We start from the raw sequence: 23,293 nt of genomic DNA on the forward strand, positions 1-23,293 counted from the left end.
GACCAGAAGCCAGCCTATTGGGTGGATGGCCACATTTCCTGCTGCTCCCTTTGCTTCAAGCTCGCAGCACGTGCCTGCCTAATTTAGGCACATGACTATCGTGGGTTGGACCTCTGAAGGCAGGTGGCACTTCTCAGAGCCCTGGACGTGAAGAGGTTGAAGCTCTGCACCCCCGTCTGCCAAGATCTGACAAGGATCCTGACCACGACTGCGGAGGGCAGTGGTGACGGTGCTGGTCACACCAAAGCCCAAGTCGACCGTCCCACATGCGGGCCGCCTGGTAACCCTTACCATGTTTGCCAAGGGATGAGGGGCCCGCTGAGGCCTGGCAGGTGGTGGAGACGGGCCACCTCAGCTGGCCTGAGGGGACCGCACCCTGAGCAGCCCACATGGGGATGTGCGGTCCTTCCAGTCCCCAGCCAGAAAGGACCTGGTTGTGGGAAAGACAAGACCTGGAAGGATGATAAGTGTGGAGCCTCCACGCTAGCTGTGTGAGGACTCCGGCCTTATGGGCATGGTAACTGACGAGGGTGGGGCAGAAAGCAGTTTTCCAGTTGAGGTACCTTAAGGTCATAGCCTCCTAACCCGGGAAAGCTCACCCTACCAGGCCGGATTGTTGGGGAGAGAAATGATGGGAGAGGTGCAGGGGGAAGAGTGTGGAAGTGTAGGGCCTCGGGGCAGCTCTCTCCCTAAACATAGGGAGCAGTCGGGGGGAGGGAACTAGAGGAGGTAGGCCCCTGCCTGCTCCCCGCCAGGGGGAGGTAAGCCACGCTTTGCCTTAAGTAACCAATCAAGAAACAACCCCCCACCACCACCCCCCCCCACCCTCCCCACCCCCGGTGAGTAGCTACACATGGGGAAGAACGAGAGAAAAAAAACAGGGCTTAAGACAAGCCAGCAGTGGACTGGTTGGTTGCTTCCCTTCTCCAAGACCCAGCCCCGTGTCTGCCTTACAAGACAACCTGGCCCTCCTACTCCCAGAAGACGCTGTGTTCTGAGGAGCTGGGTGGCAAGAAATCAAGCAAAGGAGAGTCTCAGTTTCCCTCTTTGCGATCTCTGCTTCCTCAGATGTAAAGGTAAGACATGCGCACCTGAACTGATCGTGGAAAGGGAAGCGCCCTGACAGCCCTGAATCAACGCCCGTGCAGATGCTGTGTAAATGCAGGTCACCTCGGGGAAGCCCTTCAGGCCAGGAAAGGAGTCCTGGGGACACGCCTCAGAGCTTAGGGGCTATAAAAGAATTCCGAGCCGAGAACTGTCCAGACTGCCTAGGGGAAACTGCTGCTGCTAAGTCACTTCAGTCGTGTCCGACTCTGTGCGACCCCATAGATGGCAGCCCACCAGGCTCCCCCGTCCCTGGGATTCTCCAGGCAAGAACACTGGAGTGGGTTGCCATTTCCTTCTCCAATGCAGAAAAGTGAAAGTGAAGTCGCCCAGTCGTGACCAACTCTTAGCGACCCCATGGACTGCAGCCCACCAGGCTCCTCCGTCCATGGGATTTTCCAGGCACGAGTACTGGAGTGGGGTGCCATGGGCATCCTTAACTCCCAACTGTTACCAATAATTGCCAATTACTGTAATTACCAATAATACTCTGGGATTCCTAGCATCCTTTCAAACAATGTAACTTCAGATCTGAAAATTCCTGACGAGTGGAAAACAATACTACTTTAATTTCCATTTCACCAAGATATCTGAAACACAGGGAGGGGTTAACTTACCCACAACCACTGAGCAACCAGGCCAAGACGACAGGCGGTGATCCTAATCCCTGGCTAAATTCTCTTTCTGCTGAATCGTAACCCAGGTGTTTCCACTGGTGCCCGGGGAGCTTTAAGTAACACAGATTCTCAGGTACTGATTTAAAGGTGTGGAGCCTGGGCTTCAGTTCAGGTGAGGCGTTAAACCCCACCTGGCCTCAGGGCTTCTCCCCACAGGCACAAGGGCTGCGTGAGGAGGCCGGGGGAAGACAGAACTCCCAGCGGACTGAGGCCTGGTAAAGGAGGGACAGCTTTCCAGCAACAGATGGCCCGCAGCTCAGGCCTGGCTCCAGAATAGGGAAGAGATGATGATCAGAAATAGAAACGCGGCGAGAGGCATCGGCCATGGGCATCACGCCTCATGCAGCTGCCACAGCTTTGACCAGGGAAAACGCTTCTCTCGTCCTGCTTTTTGCCACAGACCCTCCTCTGCTTGGACTAGGGGGAGAGACAAGGGCAGCAGATAGAATACGAATGAAAGCAGCTGAATGGACCACTCTCCTCGAGCTGGGAGAGGATAGAGAGCTGCACCCTTTGAAGGTCGGGGCAGGAGGCTGCACGCAGGCCCTGTTCCTCAGAGCAGTGGGCATCCACTCAGTTACCTAGGGGAGATGACAACCCTTTTCTGTGGTCTAGATGTAGGGTTAGAGGCCCCACCCCAGGTCAATCTCTTGCTCTCTGCCCGGCTCATTCTCCAGGCCTTCCCTTCCCCCATGCTCTTGGGGATCCTAATAAAATAATCAACAGTTGGGGGGAAAAAGGTAAACCTTTATTTGGAAAAGAGAATTCAAATGACCATTTAAACCCCCCTTTCATTTCCAAAACAGAAACAAGTAAGAAAACAAGGAAAAGATTATCTATCAAGCTCCTGCCCTCTGCCATCTTTAGCCATTTTTAAACTACACTGCCTGGCAGAAGAGAAGAGCTGATGGGCCCTAGTTCTAGGAACCAAGGAGACCACCTCAGGAGATGTCCAGGAAGAGACAAACAGAATGGATGGTGGGGTGTGGACAGATGGGCCTGGGGCTCAGACAGGCACATGCCCAGTACCCAGGAAACAATGTTTAAAAATACACACGCAGAGATAAATCCCCCAGAACCAAGGCATGGAAAGCTTATAACCATGAATGCAGCAGCAGAATCCAAGCTGGGTCTTTGGCTCTCAAAAAAAAAAAAAAAGAGAAAACGTGAACCTCAGCTAACTGTCCCTAACTTTAGCCTCTCTCAGCTATATCCTCCAGTCCCGCTCTGGGGGCCACATCTGCAGGGCCAGCAGCAGCTACTCTGAGTGACGGGAGGTGTGAGGAGGAGCCGGCCAGGAACACCCCACGCCATGCCCAGCAATGAAAGGCTATAAGGCCTGCAGTGACTCGTGTGGGCGAGAAGAGCCCCCTGAATGGGCCAGAGAGGGGGAAAGCAGGGACAACCAGCAGCGGAGGCTGGGCCAGCTGGAGCAAACCCTCAAGCACTGCCATGTCCGCGTCTCGGGCCACTTGTGCCCAAGGCCGCCTTTCTACTGAGAAGGTTTGGCCTGGGCTCAATCTCGGGCTTTTCTATGGGCAAAAAAAGGGAAGGGAATGTGGTCGGCAGCAAACAGTAAAAAGCAGTGGGAGGAGAGGAACAGAGAGCTGCAGCTGAGGTGTGTGAGGCAAGAGGGCAAGTCCCTGAGGTCTCGAGTCCGCTGCCTGCTCTCCTGCCCCAGGACTCCCACCCTCACCCCGGTCCTCCAGGGAGACCAGAGTTTTCTGACAGTTCTTTCTACTCAGCCTTGAAGCGCTCTGAACCTTGAACCACTCTCTCTGCCCACTGACCCTCCACCCGCCGCCACAGGGCAGCCTGGGGAAAGGGCCCAGCCCTGGGGAAAGCACGCAGGCTGGTGAGGCACTCTGGGCAGGAGGCTCAGAGGCTGCAAAGACCGGAAGTGCACCCAAGTCTGCGGGGCCCACTTGTTCCAGAGCCCCAATGGAGAGGACCCCCTGGATGGCCAGATGAATGCCTAATGAAACATAAGATAAAGGGAGAGCAGAGCCCGTGACCCACGGCCCCAGCGTGGCAAGCAGGCTGGTCAGAGACAGGCGTGACCACACAGAAGAGCGCGTCTCAACATGTGCGTGTCTGTGCATGTCTGCAGGAGGGTTGGGCCCTCGGGTCTCAGGTAGGGAGAAGGTCGGGTCAGAAGGCACCACCAAGAAATGGCCTAAAAACAAATAACCAAGGAGATCAGTAGCTCCCGCAACCCTGGTAATCAAAAATCAGTGGGCAGCGCTGGATACATGGAGGGAAGGGGGGACCCCCCGTTTGTGCCTCTCCCGAGGCCACCCCCTCATGTGGCACAGGGTTAGGAAGAGGCTGGGGCGGGGCAGGGACCACAGGCAGAGAATGTGGACAGGCCTGGAGAAAATCTAACCGTGGGGGAGAAGGGAATGAGGAGGGGGTGGGGAGGGGACGTTAAGTTTCTTGGATCTAAGTTTCCAGAAGCGTGGGATATTTCCACAGTCTCATCCGATGAGCTCTTCTGGAAGAGAAGAAGCGCTCTTCCCCTGGGAGCCCATCATGGGGCCGCGATTTCCATCCCGAAGCTAGCCAGTAGGCAGAGGTGGTCTGAAGAGCAGAAGGGGTTGGGTAAGCCGTTGGCAGCCCAGAGGATCTCTTCAGAGAGGAGCGAGAGCCGGCCCAGGAGCTTGAGGGTTCCATCCTGATACAGCCTGCGATCTGGAGCACAGAGCAGAGGCCGGTGGGCGATGCAGCCACCACCACATGTCCCGGGGCGGGAGGGGGCCTGTGGGAGCTTCACCTTCAAGACGCTGCATCTTCTCGGCCACCCACCCTCCCTCTCACCTCCTGCAGCCTCTTGGACGCTCCATAATATGTCAGTGAATGGAGTGAGTGGGTTCGGGGGCTGTACCAAACTAGAGAATGCACCTCCAAGCCCAGAATTACAAGATCTTCCGATTTTCCGAGAGAAGTCAGAGAGTTTCTGTGTAAAATCTGATTTTTAAACATAAAACCCAAACACTGTAAAAGACATGCTTTAAAGAAAATAGGCGTGGGGCTGGCAGACTGCCACACTGTGACTACAGTGAGGGGCGAGAGGACAAGAAACTGGCTGGGTTTCTAACCTCACCAGACCCTCACTAGCCAGCTGCACTGAACAAATCCAATCACCTCCGAGTGCTCTATTTTCATCTTGAGAAAGGAGGGATGGCTTGTTCTGTTACAAAGATAAAAAGAGAAGCCAGGCAAAGGGCCTAAGGGAAGTACGATGAGGATGACCAGCGTCAGGCAGGTCTGAGATCTGCTCCTTTGCCAGGCAGGTTGCAGCAGCCCAAGTCATGTGATCAGATGCCTGACCTACCATCAGCTCCCAGAGACTCTTGGGGGTGGCGTCTGGGAATCCAGGATCCACCAGGCTTACCAGTTCTGTTCCCATTCTCGCAGGACTCAGCTGAGAAGAAGATGTAATCCACTGTCGTTCCCAGACCCAGGGGCATTGTGGTGACCTCTGGGCGGCCGTGCTGGGGCAGGAAATGAGTATACACCGAGGTCAGGTGTAGGCAGTGCTGGATGGTGCCTGCAGTCCTACGGGGTGGAGGGGGCGATAACCAGTCAGCAAACGCTACTGAACTTCTCCCAGGGTCACTCCTCTGTGGATTTTATAAAGCTTTTTAATGGATGACCCCAAATAACTCAACCTCAGCAAGTTCCTTCCCATGCTAACCAGAGATGGAGAGTCTTCGCTAAATCAGCCTAGAAACAGACACATTTATATTCAGCCCTGTTGATGTTCCTTATTCCCCACCCTCCTCTTGCTACCTGGTGAAGTGTATACCTCATGTACCCTTGTCTGTGGGTCAGCAGGCTCTTCTGTGAGGCCTCACGCCCTAAGGAAACGTGCACGGGGTTTTCACCTGTAAGAACCTGGGTGGATCGCCTCTGGCCTCTGCACACCTCTATGTTCCTCCATAACCTTATCACATATTAGGGGGAAGAGAAAACTCAGCGAAGTGTTCCCCCAAATCAGGCCCAGGAAAGCCAAAAGGAGCCTCTCTAATACACCTCAATGGAGCTGCAATGCAAGCAGAGGGAACTGGAAGAAAATTACCTGGGGACATCCGGCTCAGACTCAGATGTATCTTCCTCAATGACAGACTCAGCCCAGCCAGCAGGTCGCTCTGTAGAAGACCGGAGAGAGGAGTTTTATCACTCAAAGACAGGGAAGGAGGGTCAGAACTTTGCACCCTGAAACGGCAGTCAGATCCTTGACTGGATTGTTCCAGAAGGGAAAAGGGAAAGAAAAAACATGAAAGGAGGAAGCAAACAATGGACCAGAGTCAGGAACCTCAGGGAGCAGACAGACAGGGGCCTCTGACGCAGACATCTCTTCCCTGGTTCAGCAGCTTTTTAAAAAATTTACACTTTAAGTTTTAGAATAGGTAATAACAATTACATGGTTACAAAAACCAAAATGTAGAGAAAAACCTCAGTGAAAAGTCTCCGTCCTACTCTGGGGCCCTTGCCACTCAATTCCTCTCCCGAGGGGCACCCAACATTACCAAATCCCTGGTGTATTCCTCTAGAATCTTTTATCCCACACAATCCATTGTGTATTTACACATATCTACATATGTATGCACATACATATGTATGTATACCCTTACACACATATATGCATCCGTACTTACACATACCTATATATATACACACACACACTCAAAGAAAAAAAGACACACGTTACCATTATCAGGAGAGAAAGAGGGAATATTATTACAGGTCCTACTGGGCATGCTACAGTTCCTGGGGTCATAAAGAATCAGACATGACTTAGCGACGAAACAACAACTACTGACATTAGTAAGTGTTATGGACTGAATATTTGTGTCTCTTCAAAATATGTTTAAGTGCTAACCCTCAGTGGGACAGCATTTAGGAAGTGGGGCCTTCAGGAGGTAATCTGGCATTGAGGGTGAAGCCTTCATGAATAGGATTGATGCCTTTTTAAAAGGGATCCCAGAGAGCTGTCTCACCCTCTCTCTGCTGTGTGCAGATGCAACAAGTTGGCAGTTAGCAAACACAGCAGAGTCCTCACCAGAACCAGACCACGCTGGCACCTGGGCCCTGAACTTCCAGACTCCTGAACAGTGAAAAATAAAGTTCTGTTGTTCATAACCCACTCATCTATGGTATTTTGTTTAACAATCTAAACTAAGAAAATAGAATAACAAGGATCAACAAAATTGACAAACACTTAAGACAGACTGACGAAGAAAAAAAGAGAAGACTCAAATTACTAAAACCAGGATTAAAAGAGAGGACCATCACTACCGATCTTACAGAAATTTAAAAATTATAAGGATACAGTTAAAAACGGTATACCAACAATCTAGATGACTTAGGTAAAATGGAAAAATTCCTAAAAAGACAAAAACTACATAAACTCATTCAAGAAAAAGAAGAAAATCTGAATTAGCAATTGTTATATATTATGACCAAGTATTTTTATCCTAGAAATGTAACGGTTTAACAACTGAAAATCAATTAATAGAATATTGAAGAACAAAAACCATGATCATCTGAATAGACAGAAAAAACCTTTGACATAATTCAACACTCCTTTATGAAATAAAAAACCCAAACTAAAAGCAAAACAAAACTCACAACACTAAAAAAAACTAGGAATGGGGCTTCCCGGCTGGCTAAGTAGTAAAGAGTCTGCCTGTCAATGCAGGAGACATGGGTTCAATCCGTGGTCCAGGAGGGTCCCACATGCCTCGGAGCAACTAAGCCCATGTGTCACAACTATTGATAGTTTGATATATGGCCAAGTCTCAGGAATTTCCTGTGGATATTTTAAAAACTTGTCTTTGCTCTGCCTTTGAAGTTCAGAGTTTAATATGTATCAACGAGATTTACCATACAACATGTTACTTCAGTTCAGTCGCTCAGTCATGTCTGACTCTCTGCAACCCCACGGACTGCAGCATGCCAGCCTTCCCTGTCTATCGCCGACTCCCAGAGTTTACCCAAACTCATGTCCATCAAGTCGGTGATGACATCCAACCATCTCATCTTCTGTTGTCCCCTTTCCCTCCCACCTTCAATCTTTCCCAGCATCAGGGTCTTCTTCAATGAGTCAGTTCTTCGCATCAGGTGGCCAAAGTATTGGAGCTTCAGCTTCAGCATTGGTCCTTCCAGTGAACACTCAGGACTGATCTCCTTTAGGATGGACTGGTTGGATCTCCTTGCAGTCTGAGGGACTCTCAAGAGTCTTCTCCAACACCACAGCTCAAAAGCATCAATTCTTCAGTGCTCAGCTTTCTTGATAGTCCAACTCTCATATCCATCCATGACTACTGGAAAAATCATAGCTTTGACTAGATGGACCTTTGTCAGCAAAGTAATGTCTCTGCTTTTTAATATGCTATCTAGGTTGGTCATAGCTTTTCTTCCAAGGAGCAAGTGTCTTTTACTTTCATGGCTGCAGTCACCATCTGCAGTGATTTTAGAGCCCAAGAAAATAAAATCTCTCACTGTTTCCATTGTTTCCCCATCTATCTTCCATGAAGTGATGGGACCAGATGCCATGATCTTAGTTTTATGAATGTTGAATTTTAAGCCAGCATTTTCTCTCTCCTCTTTCACTTTCATCAAGAGGCTCTTTAGTTCTTCTTCACTTTCTGCCATAAGGCAAGAGTCATATGTGTATCTGAGGTTATTGATATTTCTCCCAGCAATCTTGATTCCAGCTTGTGCTTCTTCCAGCTCAGCATTTCACATGATGTACTCTGCATAGAAGTTAAATAAGCAGGGTGACATATACAGCCTTGACGTACTCCCTTCCGGATTTAGAACCAGTCTGTTGTTCCATGTCCAGTTCTAACTGTTGCTTCTTGACCTGCATTCAGATTTCTCAGGAGGCAGGTCAGGTGGTCTGGTAGTCCTATCTCTGGAAGAATTTTCTACAGTTTGCTGTGATCCACACAGTCAAAGGCTTTGGCGTAGTCTATAAAGCAGATGTTTTTTGAGAACTCTTGCTTTTTCAATTATTTAACGGATGTTGGCAATTTGATCTCTGGTTCCTCTGCCTTTTTCTAAATCCAGCTTGAACATCTGGAAGTTCACAGTTCATGTATTGCTGAAGCCTGGCTTGGAGAATTTTGAGCATCACACTACTAACGTGTGAGATGAGTGCAACTGTGTGGTAGTTTGAGCGTTCTTTGGCATTGCCTTTCCTTGGGATTGGAATGAAACCTGTGCCAAGAGCGATGCTTCCTAAGGCCCACTTGACTTCGCATTCCAGGATGTCTGGTTCCAGGTGAGTGATCACACCATCAGTTTATCTGGGTCATGAAGATTTTTTTTGTATAGTTCTTCTGTGTATTCTTGCCACCTGTTCTTAGTATCTTCTGCTTCTGCACTCATTTCACATGCTAGCAAGGTAATGCTCAAAATCCTCCAAGTTAGGCTTCAACAGTACGTGAAGCGAGAACTTCCAGATGTACAAGTTTGATTTAGAAAAAGCAGAGGAACCAGACATCAAATTGCCAACATTCGTTGGATCATAGAAAAAGCTAGAGAATCCCAGAAAAACATCTACTCCTGTTTCACTGATTACATGAAAACCTTTGACTGTGTGGATAACAACAAACTGGAAAATTCTTAAAGAGATGGGAATGCCAGACCACCTTACTTGCCTCCTGAGAAACCTGTATGTGGGTTAAAAAGCAACAGTTAGAACCAGACATGGAACAATGGACTGGTTCAAAATTGGGAAAGGAGTACAACAGTATACTGTATACTGTCACCCTGCTTATTTAACTTCTATGCAGAGTACATCATGGGAAATGCCAGGCTGGATGAATCACAAGCTGGAATCAAGACTGCCAGGAGAAATATCAACAGCCTTAGATATGCAGATGATACCACTCTAATGGCAGAAAGTAAAGAGCAACTAAAAAGCCTCTTGATGAGGGTAAAGGAGGAGAGCGAAAAACTGATTTAAAACTCAACATTCAAAAAACTAAAATCATGGCATCTGTTTCATAACAAATAGAAGAGGAAAAAATGGAAGCGGTGACAGATTTTATTTTCTTAGGCTCCAAAATCACTGTGGACATTAAGTGCAGTAATGAAATTTAAAAGACACTTGCTCTTTGGAAGGAAAGCTATGACAAACCTAGACACTGTATTAAAAAGCAGAGACATCACTTTACCGACAAAGGTCCCTATATAGTCAAGGCTATGGTTTTTCCAGTAGCCATGTATGGATGTGAAGTTGGACCATAAAGAAGGCTGAGCACTGAAGAATTTATGCTTTTGAATTGTGGTGCTAAAAAAGACTCTTGAGAGTCCTTTGGACTGCAAGGAGACCAAACCAGTCAATCCTAAAGGAAATCAACCATGAATATTCATTGGAAGGACAGATGCTGAATCTGAAGCTCCAACACTTTGGCCATCTGATGCAAAGAGTAGACTCACTGGAAAAGAGCCTAATGCTGGAAAAGAGCCTAATGCTGGAAAAGACTTAGGGCAGGAGGAGAAGAGGCCAACAGAGGATGAGATGGTTAGATAACATCACTCACTCAATGGACATGAGTTTGAGCAAACTCTGGGAGATAACGAAGGACAGGAAAGCCTGGCATCCTGCAGTCCATGGGGTTGCAAAGAGTTGGATACAACTTAGCGACTAAACCACCACCATATCCAATTAAGTGAAAGTTGCTCAGTTGTGTCCAGGCCAGAATACTGGAGTGGTAGCCTTTCCCTTCTCCAGGGAATCGTCTCAATCCAGGGATCGAACCCAGGTCTCCCACAATGCAGGAGGATTCTTTACCAGCTCAGCCACAAGGGAAGCCCGTATCCAATTAAAAGGAATTCCAAAAAGAGGAAGCAGAAAGTAGAAAATTATTGAAAAAATACTACCAGCAAACCATCATGAAATTTCAGAAATCAAGGGATTAGAGAGAATGACCAGTCTCAGGGAGGCAAAATATGTGACATACAAAGAAAGGATCAAGAATCAAAATAGAAGCAGACTTCTCCCAGAGTTTGCTCAAACTCATGTCCATTGAGTGAGCGATGTTATCTAACCATCTCATCCTCTGTTGGAGCCTGCAAGACAATGGACTAAATTACTTTCCAAACTAGACCTTTACCCTTACCAAAACCTCATACAAGTGTGAGAACAAAAAACAGAAAAAAAAAAAAATCAAGTGTTTTTGTTTTTGTTAGCACATGAAAAGAAAAACCAAAGAGAAAGAAAACGGATTCCCTCAGCAGCAAGTTCTCCTCCTGCAGCTCTGTGTACGAACAACACCTCTCTGGCAGTTACAAGGGACCCACGCCTCTGCCTGCCCCACCAGGCCTCATGAGCACACTGGCCCCAACTGCCCCCATCTGAGCTAAAACAGCTTCCTGAACCATTCAGCACTGGTAGCAGCAGGGAAAGTAAGGTCTGCAAATACTTGGGAAAAGGATAGTAAGTTGTGCAGAAATAGGCCAGTGCGAAAACTGTACTTTGAATTTTCCAGGTTCAAAACCTGATCAGGTCGCCTTTGCTCTGTGGCCATCTGGCCAGTTTGTAAATAGTAATTGCTGCTGCTAAGTCACTTCAGTCGTGTCTGACTCTGTGCGACCCCACAGACGGCAGCCCACCAGGCTCCCCCGTCCCTGGGATTTTCCAGGCAAGAACATTGAGTGGGTTGCCATTTCCTTCTCTAATGCATCAAAGTGAAAGGTGAAAGTGAAGTCACTCAGTCATGTCCGACTCTTAGCGACCCTATGGACTGCAGCCTCCCAGCCTCCTCTGTTCATGGGGTTTTCCAGACAAGAGTACTAGAGTAGGCTGCCACTGCCTTCTCCTGTAAATAGTAGTTAGTCCACTGTCTTACAAAAGTCATCTATTAGCAACTGTTTTTTTTTCCTAGAATGCACTTAACTAGGCTCACGGTTTATTCTTTCATGTTAAAAGACCCAAAACTCTGTAAATAAATGGAAATATGCAAGTGCTCATGAAAAAGAAAACACAGTAACCCCTTTCGGTGTCTTTAAGAACCATACTGGAAAGAAGAAACCACTAATAGTTAAAAATATTTATAAGAGGGGGACTTAAAATTTAGATTCCCATCTTATGAAGTATTCCCTCAAAAAGAGAATGAGGGAGCGTGAGAATCACAGTGTTTCTTTTTTTTCATTTGTGTGATGTAAAACACACTAGCACATCCAATGTCAACTTGTGGGAAAGTCAGACCATCACTACCTACCACTGAGCTCCTCTTGCAACTCAGATGCTTCCCATTAAAGTCAGTATCACAGTCAAGTTGGCAAGTTTTACTGTGCACAGTTGGGCTGGATGACTCTGGCAGCAGATTGGAAATATTATTTGATAGCACATCTAAACAAATCCTCCAGAAAAAAAGATGACTCACTATGATGTCCTCGTACTGAACTTGTCTTTCTACCCATGGTCTAAAAGTGATGGTAGCTTTTTAGACTTGGGGTCTTCAAAAAAGATTCATCAGGAGCCTGTTCAGCCCTGGATGGGGCTACTGAACAAACAGAAAGGCATGTTCACAGTTTGTGGAGGATGGGTGTGTTTAATCTCAATTTTGAAAATACTGCTATTATTGGGCACTGTTAGTGAACTGGATATTTTCCCCCTACATAATGATTCTACTTACAAAGTGATTGTCAGTATGTATTTAAAGTTCTTATTTTGTTATTAAATCAAAATGCTTATTTTATGTTTCAAGTACAGTACTGATTTTTTAAAAACAATCTATTCTTAACATGGAATTACCTATGTGGGGTCCTACTACTGTTTAACTTGAGGATTCTGAATTCTTAAAACACTCATCCACAGCTTCCCTGCCTAAGTCCAACTGATACAAGCACTTACCCCAGTTCCTGGCACATGCCAGTCGCTCTGTGAACAATTTTATTGTTACCACCACAGCTGTAATAATACATTAGAGCTTTGCAATTAAAAAAAAAAAAAAAAAAAAACCCAAGCCATTGAAATGCTCACTTCTTTGTGTAAAATGCCAATGCAAGTTAAATTCCTTCAAGAAAACAATGAGTTCATTGCTTACCACCAGTCCTTTTATTAATACTACAGTTTTTTCAGTCACTGCTTGGTCATCTTAAGTTATTCTTCTAGCATTTTCTTCAAGAATGAGTTTGGAAAAAAAAAAAGAATGAGTTTGGGTTGAGTATAAAATTCTTGAGACATACCTTCTTTCCTGGAAACTTTGCTCTCCAGTGTTCTAAAGTCGAATGTTAATTTTAAGAAATCTGAAACCTACCTAATTATTTTTACCTTTAAAGGTAGCCTGATTTAAAAAAAAAAAAAAAAGGTATCCCACTCTTTTTGGTTCAGTTGTCCAAAAGATTCTTTCATCTTTGACTTCTGTTAACTTCATTAGGAGGTCTTACTGTCAATTCTCCTATGTCAGTTTTCCCTGAGATGTATCCATCTCAATCCAAAGATTCAGATCTCTTCATCTGGGGAAAATCTTCCTTATGTCCTACCTTTAAATGTTCCTTTTGTGCCATGATATTATTGGCTTTCTTCCTTGTAAATGCCAATTATGTATATGTTCAATCTCTGTAACTCCCACTCCCGTCATATTCTCCCCAGCACTTTCTATCTTTCCTGGCCTCTGCCTCTTGTTTTCAGCAATGCCTCTTCTCTCTTGTGCTGCATCTAATTTTGGCTTAATTTTAAGTGATTTTTTTTCACTTTTTATTCCACTTCTTTCCTGAGCTCAGCAGCTTACATTTCATCCTCTGGATCTGCATTCCAAGTAATGGGCATTTTCCTTATGACACAGGGTTGTGTGAATCCTTTTAACCTTTACGTCTCCCAGCCAAAAGAAATGTGCAGCTCCGTAAGCATTTCATCTCCCCCCTGCCACTTAAACAGACTGTTTCATGCAAAGATGGCTTGATTCCTTGATCAGTCTTTCCTCCAATGCCTCTCTGGACCAAAAGGGTTCATGCAATTTCATTTCACAACCTGTGCCATCCTATTCCTGTTGATGAAACAAGGGATTCTGATTTTGTGCCTCAAGGTTCACGCCTCACCATGAGAAATGAACCCTGCTGGTCCTTTTTGAGATTCATACACAGCCCCACAGACAAGTCTCTCCACACCTCCTCCAGCTGGATTGCCAGTGCTTCTTGCAGCCATTCCACCTGTGCTGTGCTTCCCGATTTCAGATATCTTCAGGTCTCCTGGCGTTCTCAAAGATGGAGTTTGATTTTTTTTCTTTTCCATTCTCCTTGTTGCTTTGCAGTAGTAGTTTCAAAGACAAGAAGTGGACAATGTCAAGTATATACTCTGCTATGTACCATCTGAAAGTTCCCAGTAGGAGTAACTTTTTATTACAACCAGGAGTACTGTCACCTTACGATTTTCACGTCTGTTTTCTCTCTCATGTATGCTGTACACATGCTAGGTATGTATTAGCAACTTTAGCTTACAAAGCTTCTGGCATACTCAAACCTGGTTAGAACCCAAGTCTCTTGATTCCTAGTCCATGTTCTCAACACGTTGCACATGGCCAGTGAACCTCACTGACCTTCCCCTTAAGTGTATTTTTTACCAGAAGCTGATATCTAAGAATTATACCTACAGAAGACTAAAAACCCACATAACTGACAAACATCAGAAGTGAAGAGGAAAGAAGACCAAGCTCACTTAGTTGGACAAGTCAGGGAGCAAGCTGAGCCCCCGTTACCTGGCTTAGTGTCTGTCACTCCTTCCAGAAGAACCAGTCCCACAGGTCGCCGGCAGGCCATGCTGCAGAAGCGGAAACGCAGCAGGAAGTCTCGGCTATACTTGCGTCTCTCTGTAGACCAGGGAAAGCCATACAGTGAAAGAAAGGAAGAGGAGTCACGTGCTGGGACTTCCTCAATCCCAAGAAGCTTCCAGTGCAGGGACACAGAGGGAGTCTGGCCCTGAAGACGAGGAGATTTTCCAAAAGCTATGACGGACAGTTGTCCATTTCACTGGGGGACCACGAGGAGGACGATGAAAAATATAAAGGAATGTGCTCAGAGAACTGAGGGAATTATACCTTCTCTTGTCAATGAGGTGCCAGCTTTCTCCCAGAATGGGCAGGGAGGGACAACCAAGCGAGACGATGGCACGTGCTCACCTGAGCTCGTGGGGTGACAGGAGGTGACATACTGACAGTAGTCAGTGATACCCAAGGAGCTGGGCCACAGTGGGGCCTGCAGCTTCCTCTGATAAAGCTGATGGGAGAAGTCTTCCTGTCCAGATACCTATGAGCAAAGAGCAGACGGCAATGAGGAATCCGAGATGGAGAAAGAGAGAAGCCCGTGTTTGGGGACATGCGGACATACACACACACAGTCACACACTACATACAAAACACGTCAGTCTCAGGGGAAAGTTAAACATAAGGAACTAATTAAAGCTATTTTTTGTTAATTAGAAACACTGCAATGTCCACGAGACAGGGATAAGGGGAAAGAGAATAATGTGAAACAAAGAGAAGAGAACCATGTGAACACAGGGTCCCCTGAATTTCACCTTGGAAAAATTTACACTACTCTGCCAGGGAGTATCCGCTTTCAAGGGCTTTAATTTGCCATGGGAAAAGGTTTATTTGGATCTTTGGATCTTCTGGATCGAAGTCTAGCATCTAAAGCCCATTACTGGGAAATCACAGGGTCAAACCAAACGGGAAATGCACCAAAGCACTTTACCGTATCTACGCCACCGTCCTCGGTCAAAGCCCATGAGCAGCCTGGGAGCGGACCGAACGTAGTAAGGGAAACATTCGGCAGCATCAGTCATCTGCACATCTCCAATGCGTGTAGCAAAATCCCCTTTATTTCATTTACAAACAACAAATATTTGAATGCCAACTATGTGCAAGACACTAGCCATGTGCTGGGGAGATAATCTCTCTGCCCGCAAAGGACAAACATTTTCAGTATGCCATCAGAAGAAAACACACCTTCAAATGAACGGCCATTTACTAGCCGTGTCACTTTGGGCAAGTCAGTTAACACCTCTTGGGTTCAATATCCTCTCCTATTGAATGGGATAATAATACCACAGACAACCAAGAATCTCGACAACAATAACCACTACCAATTATTGACTGCTCCCTTTGAAGCAGGAACTGGAAAACACTCTATGTGCATTATTTTAATGAATCCACCAAAGAAGACCCTCAGAAGTAGGTCTCATCATATTCCCCAGGGTCTGATGAGGCCAATGGGGCTCATGGAAGGGAAGTAACTTGCCCAAGGTGGCAGAGCAGGGATCTGAATGCAGGACTGTCTGGCTTCCAAATGAGTGCTCTGAATCACTTTGTTTAATGGCAGCTGTCATGTGGGAGGCCCTTTTCAAGTCTACTTCTCATTCCCTGAGCCCCTTGGTAACAGCAGCAGCCTCCTGGCAGGATAATGCCTTCCTCTTTGCATGTGGCAACCAAGACATCGCTGGCACTTAAGTAACCTCATTAAAATAAAAGCCCAAAGGACTCGACAATAATTCAGTCATCTTACGTCCTTTCTCCACTGCGCCTTGCCAAAAGTTAAGGAACAAATTGGATCAGCAGGGGCAAAAGAGAGAAACAAGGAGATTAAGTGACATATAAAGGAATCAGCACAAGCTGAATGCTCCTCAGCAGGGCTAAATGAACCACAATAAAACTGTAATACAGCTATGTTACAAAGATTCAGCAGTCAATAGGAATGAGATAGATACGTATGTACATTGTTGAGTAAAAAAAATAAAAGCTAGAAAATGAAATATACAGTAATATGTCACGTTTATAAACACATACAATAGATTAGATATCAGCCGTTAGAAGCAGTCTCAGCATAGTATTGGAGGGCAAGAGCCCTGGGGCCAGACCGCCTGATTACAAATCCTAGCTCCACCACTAACAACCTGCACAAACTAGAGAGAGTAAATGACCTAACTTTCTCTCTGCCTTAGGTTTCTCACTTCTAAAATAGAAGCAATGATAGAACTTGTGGAAACTGATGAGTTAACGTAGGTAAAGTGCTTAAAATAGCATCTGGCAGAGTAAGTGATTAATAAATAGAGACTATGACAGTTACATCACCACAGCAGTTTAGGTAGCACTGCAAAAGCACAGAAAATGACCTGGAAGAACACCACCAAACTCTGAACAGTTATTACATGACTCTAAGGGGAGACGTGGGAAAGGCCGGTAATAAAGCAGGCTTTGGTCTTAAGCCTGCTTTATTGCCGGCCTTTCCCACGTCTCCCCTTAGAGTCATGTAATAATCCTTGAATCCTTATAGAGAGGTACTTGTGTACATCTGTGCATTTACTTATGTACTTGTAAACTAAACATAAATTAATGATAAAAACTGAAAGGATTCCAGTATACCAAAGGCACTCAAGAGCTCCTAGCTTCCAGGTGTGGGTACCAGAGCTAACAACAGGACAAGAGAAAGCCAGAGGGAGGCAGCACAGGTGTCCCTTGGGTCCCTGCCACACAAGCAGCCCTGCATGCTGCAACCCAATCCCCCTCTAAGCCAACCCCGCAGTGGCTGCTCCCATCTCACCTTCCAGGCTGGCATCCCGTGGTACTGGAGCTCCCCGTCCCTGATGAAGTTGTAGAGAGGCGAGTCGGGGACAGAGTTCAGGTCCCCACACAGGACGATGGGGCAGTGGCTGCCATCTGACAGCCTGGCCACCTTGTCCACTTCAGCCAGGAGAATGGCCATCTGGGCCAGCTTGACGTCGCCCCGCCGTGGGTTGTACAGGACATGGGTATTTGCCACACATAAGGGGGCCACTGAGACTTGCCCCAGGCCTTCTGGGACCAGTGGCTGCAGCAGCAACACTAAGCCCACGTTGTCCCGATTGAGGAGCTCCAAGCCAGGCCGAAAGTACTCCACGGGGCTGGCGCAGAGCAGACGGAATCTCGTGGGCTTGTAGCAGACAGCACAGCCATCTGTCTTACACCCGGTCCTCCTCTTGTAGAAACAGGTAAAGCCTGCAAGGAACACCCCGTCAAGGAGATGGGTCAGGGCCCTTGACCCGATGGCAGTAGCCCAGGTGTGTGCACCCAGTGACCGCTCCTGCTGCTCAACACGGGGGAGTCCGTGCCCTGACACATCCCTGGGTTCTGCAGAGGTTCCCTTACAGCAGTAACCAGATGGCTGTGCAGCTAGAAGGCGAAGGAGGGACAGAAGGGTGTGATAGGAAAAGCATGGACTCCAGGGTGAGACAAGTTGGAGTCCAGGCTCCACAAGCTATGAGCTTTTTTATTTATAGCTTTGTGACCTTTGAGCTAGCCACTCAAATTTTCTGAACCTCAGTCTCCTCCCTATAAAATGGGTATAATAATTTCAGCCTCAGAGAGTTGGTAAATAGATGTAAATAAATGGCAATGGATGTCAGAACTACTTTAAAACTTCAGGACTCTTGTTTTTCTTCTAACTCCACACGAGGGAGCTAGCTCACAGGTGAGAGGGTTTACTGAGAAGAAAGAAGAGATGGTGCATTCAAGAGAGGGCAGACAGGGTGGGAGGAAAAGAGACTGGCACATGCGCCAGGGAGCGGCATTACCCATCATTCTCAGAGAGGGCTCCAGCTGCTCCCAGTAATGATCTTCCTGGACTTCCTGGAGACACAAGATCTGGGGAAACGACACAGAGACCAGTCACTCCAGGGTAACGGAGGGCACCGCAGTGCGACTCCCTCCCCATGAGCAGATGCTGAAGCCACGTGGGAAGCTGCCGTGGGTCTCAGGCTGGGCCACACTGACACTTCCTCTGGGGGCTGACTCTTCCCCGATTGCCACTGCAGCAAAGAACAGGCCCCGAGTGAAGGTGGATTTTCCTGCTCCTTGAATCCCTCAAGTCTTCCTCCCTGCACAAAGGCACTATCGAGGGTGTACCTATGGAGAGGCGTCTTAGTATCTGTCCAAAACTCATTTACACCAGGCAGCAAGCTCCCATCCTAAGCCGGGCTCCAATCACATGAACAACTATGGGTGAACTCATTTTTCTAAGGGCACAGGGAAACAGCCAGGGTCCGGAGCAAATGCAAGATGGCACACCCCCATCCACCCCACCCTCCCCGCCCGCCTTCGCTTACGTCCGGGTCCCAGTGCTGGAATTCCTGCATGAGATTCGCAAAGCGATAGCTCCAGTTCAGGATGTCTGGGTGGCAATGCAGATAGAGCTCGGAGCTCTGCTGCATTAGGTCCTGGGCCAGGATATTATAGGACATCAGAGTGAACTGGAACTGAGGGCCATCCCCTGCCTCCAGGCCCTGAGCATCTGGCTGAGTGGAGAAATCCTCCCATTCTCGCCACAAGATTTCTGCAAAGGGGTTAGGAAGAAGAGGTCCGTGGTTGAGTCCATGCTATCCACAGGGCCTACCATCTCTACTCCTGGCCCTCTGATACTGTGACAAAGTTCCCTTTCTCATTTTCCCTGTAATCCATCCCTTTCTGTGGTGATCTGAACAACACTCTAAGGACAGCCTCAGACCAGAGTAAGCTCCACAAAGCCAGAGATGATCTTGGCTTGTTCACCACTGTATCCCTAGTACCTGGCATAATACCTGGTATTTAGTACACTAAAGTCAAGGCTATGGTTTTTCCAGTGGTCATGTATGGATATGAGAGTTGGACTGTGAAGAAAGCTGAGAGCCAAAGAATTGATGCTTTTGCACTGTGGTGTTGGAGAAGACTCTTGAGAGTCCCTTGGACTACAAGGAGATCCAACCAGTCCATTCTGAAGATCAGCACTGGGTGTTCATTGGAAGGAATGATGCTAAAGCTGAAACTCCAGTACTTTGGCCACCTCATGCGAAGAGTTGACTCGTTGGAAAAGACTCTGATGCTAGGAGGGATTGGGGGCAGGAGGAGAAGGGGACGACAGAGAATGAGATGGCTGGATGGCATCACTGACTTGATGGACGTGAGTCTGAATGAACTCCGGGAGTTGGTGATGGACAGTGAGGCCTGGTGTGCTGCGATTCATGGGGTTGCAAAGAGTCGGACACAACTGAGCGACTGAACTGAACTGAACTGAAAGTTCACTAAACATGGCCAGCAATTCCTCACTTTTGATAAAGCCATGGGTCTCCGGGGAATCACTCAGATGAATGCGCTTAACAGTCATCTGAGATTAAAGACATTTCTAGAGTAATCTCAGCCTTGGCTGTTTTCTGACCTCTACACCTAGAAGGGCCTATAGAACCAGAAACTGTAATGTGTCCCCTATATCCTCTGGAGCAGGGAGCTAGCTGTAGAGTGGATTGCAAACCTATGTGAGGCACAGCCCTCATTCTCCAAATTTTAACGGAAGCCCAATACGTAACACAGATAAAAATGGAGTTATCCTGTTTGGGGCACAGAGCGGAGTCCCTGAGAGCTCTCCACCCCTACCCCAGGTTCCTCCAGAGAATCAATAACACAGAGAATGAGAACTGGGGTCTGCTTTCAGTTCTACCACTACCTAGCTACGTGACTTTCAGCATGTCCTGCCACCTCTCTGAGCCTTGATGACTTCATCTCAAAAGGCCACAGGGCTAGATGAAATGACCTCTAAGGCCCCTCTGGATTTGCCGCTGCAAGTCTCAGAAAACCAAAATGTGGCAGCAGAGCTCCACAAAAAAGGGCCTTCTCTTTAGCAACGGCTTTGCCCACCTCCGAGACGACCGCTGCCCCAGCTCACTCAACCGGCTGTCAAGACTCACCGTGATACGGGATTTCCACTGGGGGAGGCTGCAGCTGCCCCAGACCCTCAAAGGGCCAGACGGGAGCCTCTTCCTGGGGCACAGGCTCCGGTGCGATGCTCCAGGCCACCACCGCGGGGTCCTCGTCCCACTGCTCTGTGGCCAGCGCACCCACAGGGAGGACGGCACAATCTGTGTACTGGCGGCCGGTCTGCACAGGCACTGCTGCCCACATTGGGCCCTCGACCTCCGGCAGCGGCTCCTCCTCTCCTAGCACCTCGGGAAAAGGCTCCTCCAGGTTCTCCGCTGCCCGCAGGTCACTCAGCTGCCTGCTGGACCACGTGTCCTCCGGAGCAGCATCCTGTTCTCCGGGATTATCCATCAGGAGGGCCAGGCTGCTCTCGGCGAGTCCCTTATCTACAAGGGGACCGTCGCTCACAGTTGACAGCACCTGGCTCGACCCTTCTTCCCTCCACTGCTGCAGCAGGCCCTCACACTCCTCCTGGTCGGGGCCCCGAGGGGCCATGGCAAAGTTGCCTTCTACCTGGGAGGACGAGCTCTTCGCCAGGAGGACATTTTTCCGACATGTGAAGAAAGCATCTAAAAAGAAAGCCAAAATACCATGTTACAAGATGATGGCATCATTCAACTCACACTCCTCTCTCAACTTCTGACGTAAGTCTCACGTGCGTGCGTGCTCAGTCGCTTCAGCCGTGTCCGACTCTTTGTGACCCTATGGACCGTAGCCTGCCAGGCTCCTCTGTCCATGGGATTCTCCAGGCAGGAATACTGGAGTGGGTTGCCACGCCTTCCTCCAGGGGATCTTCCCGACCCAGGGCTTGAACCTTGGTCTCCTGCACTGCGGGCAGATTCTTTACCACTGAGCCACGGGAAAGCCAATAAGTCCCATACAAACAAGAATTATATCCACCGTGCTCATTGTTGTATCATCACTGAACCTGCCCGTTTTAGGGTCTGGAACATAATCATCACCAGAGCCAAGTGCTTACTATGTGTCAGGCACTGTTCTAAGTACTTTAAAAGTATTTTAAAAGTACTTTAAAAGTAATTTACATGGTAGGGATCTGATAAATACTCTGTGCGTGAATGATAAGAATGGCTATCCCATATACTCGAGAACAGAGATGATCACATATAACCACACTCCTTTTGTCTGGAGGTTAAGAATCCTATTAACTTCAACTCTCTGGTTCTAAGAGCCACATGACACTGGAACCAGCTGCTGCTACTGCTGCTGCTAAGTCGCTTCAGTCGTGTCCGACTCTGTGCAACCCCATAGACGGCAGCCCACCAGGCTCCCCCGTCCCTGGGATTCTCCAGGCAAGAACACTGGAGTGGGTTGCCATTTCCTTCTCCAATGCAGAAAAGTGAAAGTGAAGTCGCTAAGTCATGTCCGACTCTTCGAAACCCCATGGACTGCAGCCTACCAGGCTCCTCTGTCCATGGGATTTTCCAGGCAAGAGTACTGGAGTGGGTTGCCATTGCCTTCTCCCTGGAACCAGCACTTGACCATAATCATAACTGTGGGTTGTGGCCCAGCACTGAAATGAACAAAGCTGTGTGACCTTAGACAATGCCCCTAGTGAGATGGACTTACTCTTGACTGCAAAATGAGGACGAGGGAACTGTGAATTGGATAATCCCCAAGAGCTTTTCTAGTTCTATAAATTTCCCCGTCTATGAATGCATTCCAATAGGAAGTAGACAAAAAGGGTGTCTCAAAATCTGGACAATCTACCTTTTAGCAAAGGCCTGGGGTCCTCTTCCCAAAGCTATTTACTCTACTCATAAATCTTCACAAATATCATTATCAGCTTTCCCATTCCATAGCGCTCTACAGGCTGCAATCAGAAGGTGCCAACAACTCACAGCAAGAGACAGCTGCCACCTCTCTGCTACAGCAGCCACAATGACAGTCAACAGGCAAAAGAAAGTAGGTGGGAAAAACTCTAAAATTAGAAGCCCCAAAAATCCAAGCACAGTGCTGTGGTGCAAACAAAACGTCCCCCAACCAACACACACTAGGTGACTTGTTTATATCATCCAAGTGACATGGATGATGTCCCTCCATCACTGGAGACACATTTCATAAGTTCCTTTTTTTAAGGCAAGAAAAACTTCAAAATGGTTCAAATGTTGAAAGACACTCTTATTTATGGCCTGTGTGGATATAGGTCCCTCAAACCTCAAAGTGGTTTTCAACCGAGGGTGATTCTGCCCTCAGAGAACATTTCCACATTGTCTGGAGAAACAGCGGTCGCCCCAGCTGTGGGGACGCTGCTGGCATCTAGTGGTTATAGGACAGAGAGACTGTGAGCATCCTGCAGTGAGAGAGGCAGCTCCCCAGGAACCATCAAATGTCAACAGTAGTCAGAGTGGGAGACCCCACTTTACACCCATGTGCCTGGTTGCTGGCTTTAGTCTCAGGGACTCGCTAATTCACTGCCCTTTGAAACATCCTCTATTTACACCAAATGGCAGAAGTTCTTTGATTTATATGTGTGAGGTTACTAGTTTTCAAATTTAGCAGGTTTTGATTGGTGGTGGTTTGTGTCTTTCAGCAGAATTCTTTTATTAAAAATAGAAAATCTGTAGAAGCCAAATGCACAAATACGAATGGGACTACTTTAATAGGTGTGTACCTATGAATGGGGGGAGGCCCACACCTATGGGTGGGAGGGCGGCCAAAACTCCGGCTATTGGTCAAGAAACCTCTGGACTAGAGCTCACTAAGTATAGGTCACTGAGGCTGCCATTATGAACGCTGGCAAAGCTCAAGAAACAGCAGCAACATGGTTAGAGGAAT

At 47.6% G+C, this 23,293-nt stretch overlaps 1 protein-coding gene across 6 annotated transcripts in view; it reads right to left on the reverse strand.

The window, feature by feature from the left end:
- Positions 1 to 2,507: 2,507 nt before the first annotated feature.
- ANGEL1 (angel homolog 1) overlaps positions 2,508 to 23,293 on the reverse strand; it is a 69,315-nt gene continuing 48,529 nt past the window's right edge. For all 6 annotated transcript variants that reach the window (XM_061429552.1, XM_061429549.1, XM_061429550.1 and 3 more), the window contains 9 exons: positions 20,488 to 21,066; positions 18,877 to 19,103; positions 18,346 to 18,415; positions 17,337 to 17,770; positions 14,918 to 15,044; positions 14,498 to 14,608; positions 5,863 to 5,932; positions 5,176 to 5,339; positions 2,508 to 4,472 (listed from right to left, as the gene is read on the reverse strand). In XM_061429552.1, the coding sequence (XP_061285536.1) occupies positions 4,312 to 4,472; positions 5,176 to 5,339; positions 5,863 to 5,932; positions 14,498 to 14,608; positions 14,918 to 15,044; positions 17,337 to 17,770; positions 18,346 to 18,415; positions 18,877 to 19,103; positions 20,488 to 20,992 (1,869 nt within the window). In that variant the 5' untranslated portion in view covers positions 20,993 to 21,066 and the 3' untranslated portion in view covers positions 2,508 to 4,311. The remainder of the gene's footprint in view (positions 4,473 to 5,175; positions 5,340 to 5,862; positions 5,933 to 14,497; positions 14,609 to 14,917; positions 15,045 to 17,336; positions 17,771 to 18,345; positions 18,416 to 18,876; positions 19,104 to 20,487; positions 21,067 to 23,293) is intronic.

Source organism: Bos javanicus, chromosome 10, assembly GCF_032452875.1.
Source record: "Bos javanicus breed banteng chromosome 10, ARS-OSU_banteng_1.0, whole genome shotgun sequence".
Classification (NCBI taxonomy): domain Eukaryota; kingdom Metazoa; phylum Chordata; class Mammalia; order Artiodactyla; family Bovidae; genus Bos; species Bos javanicus.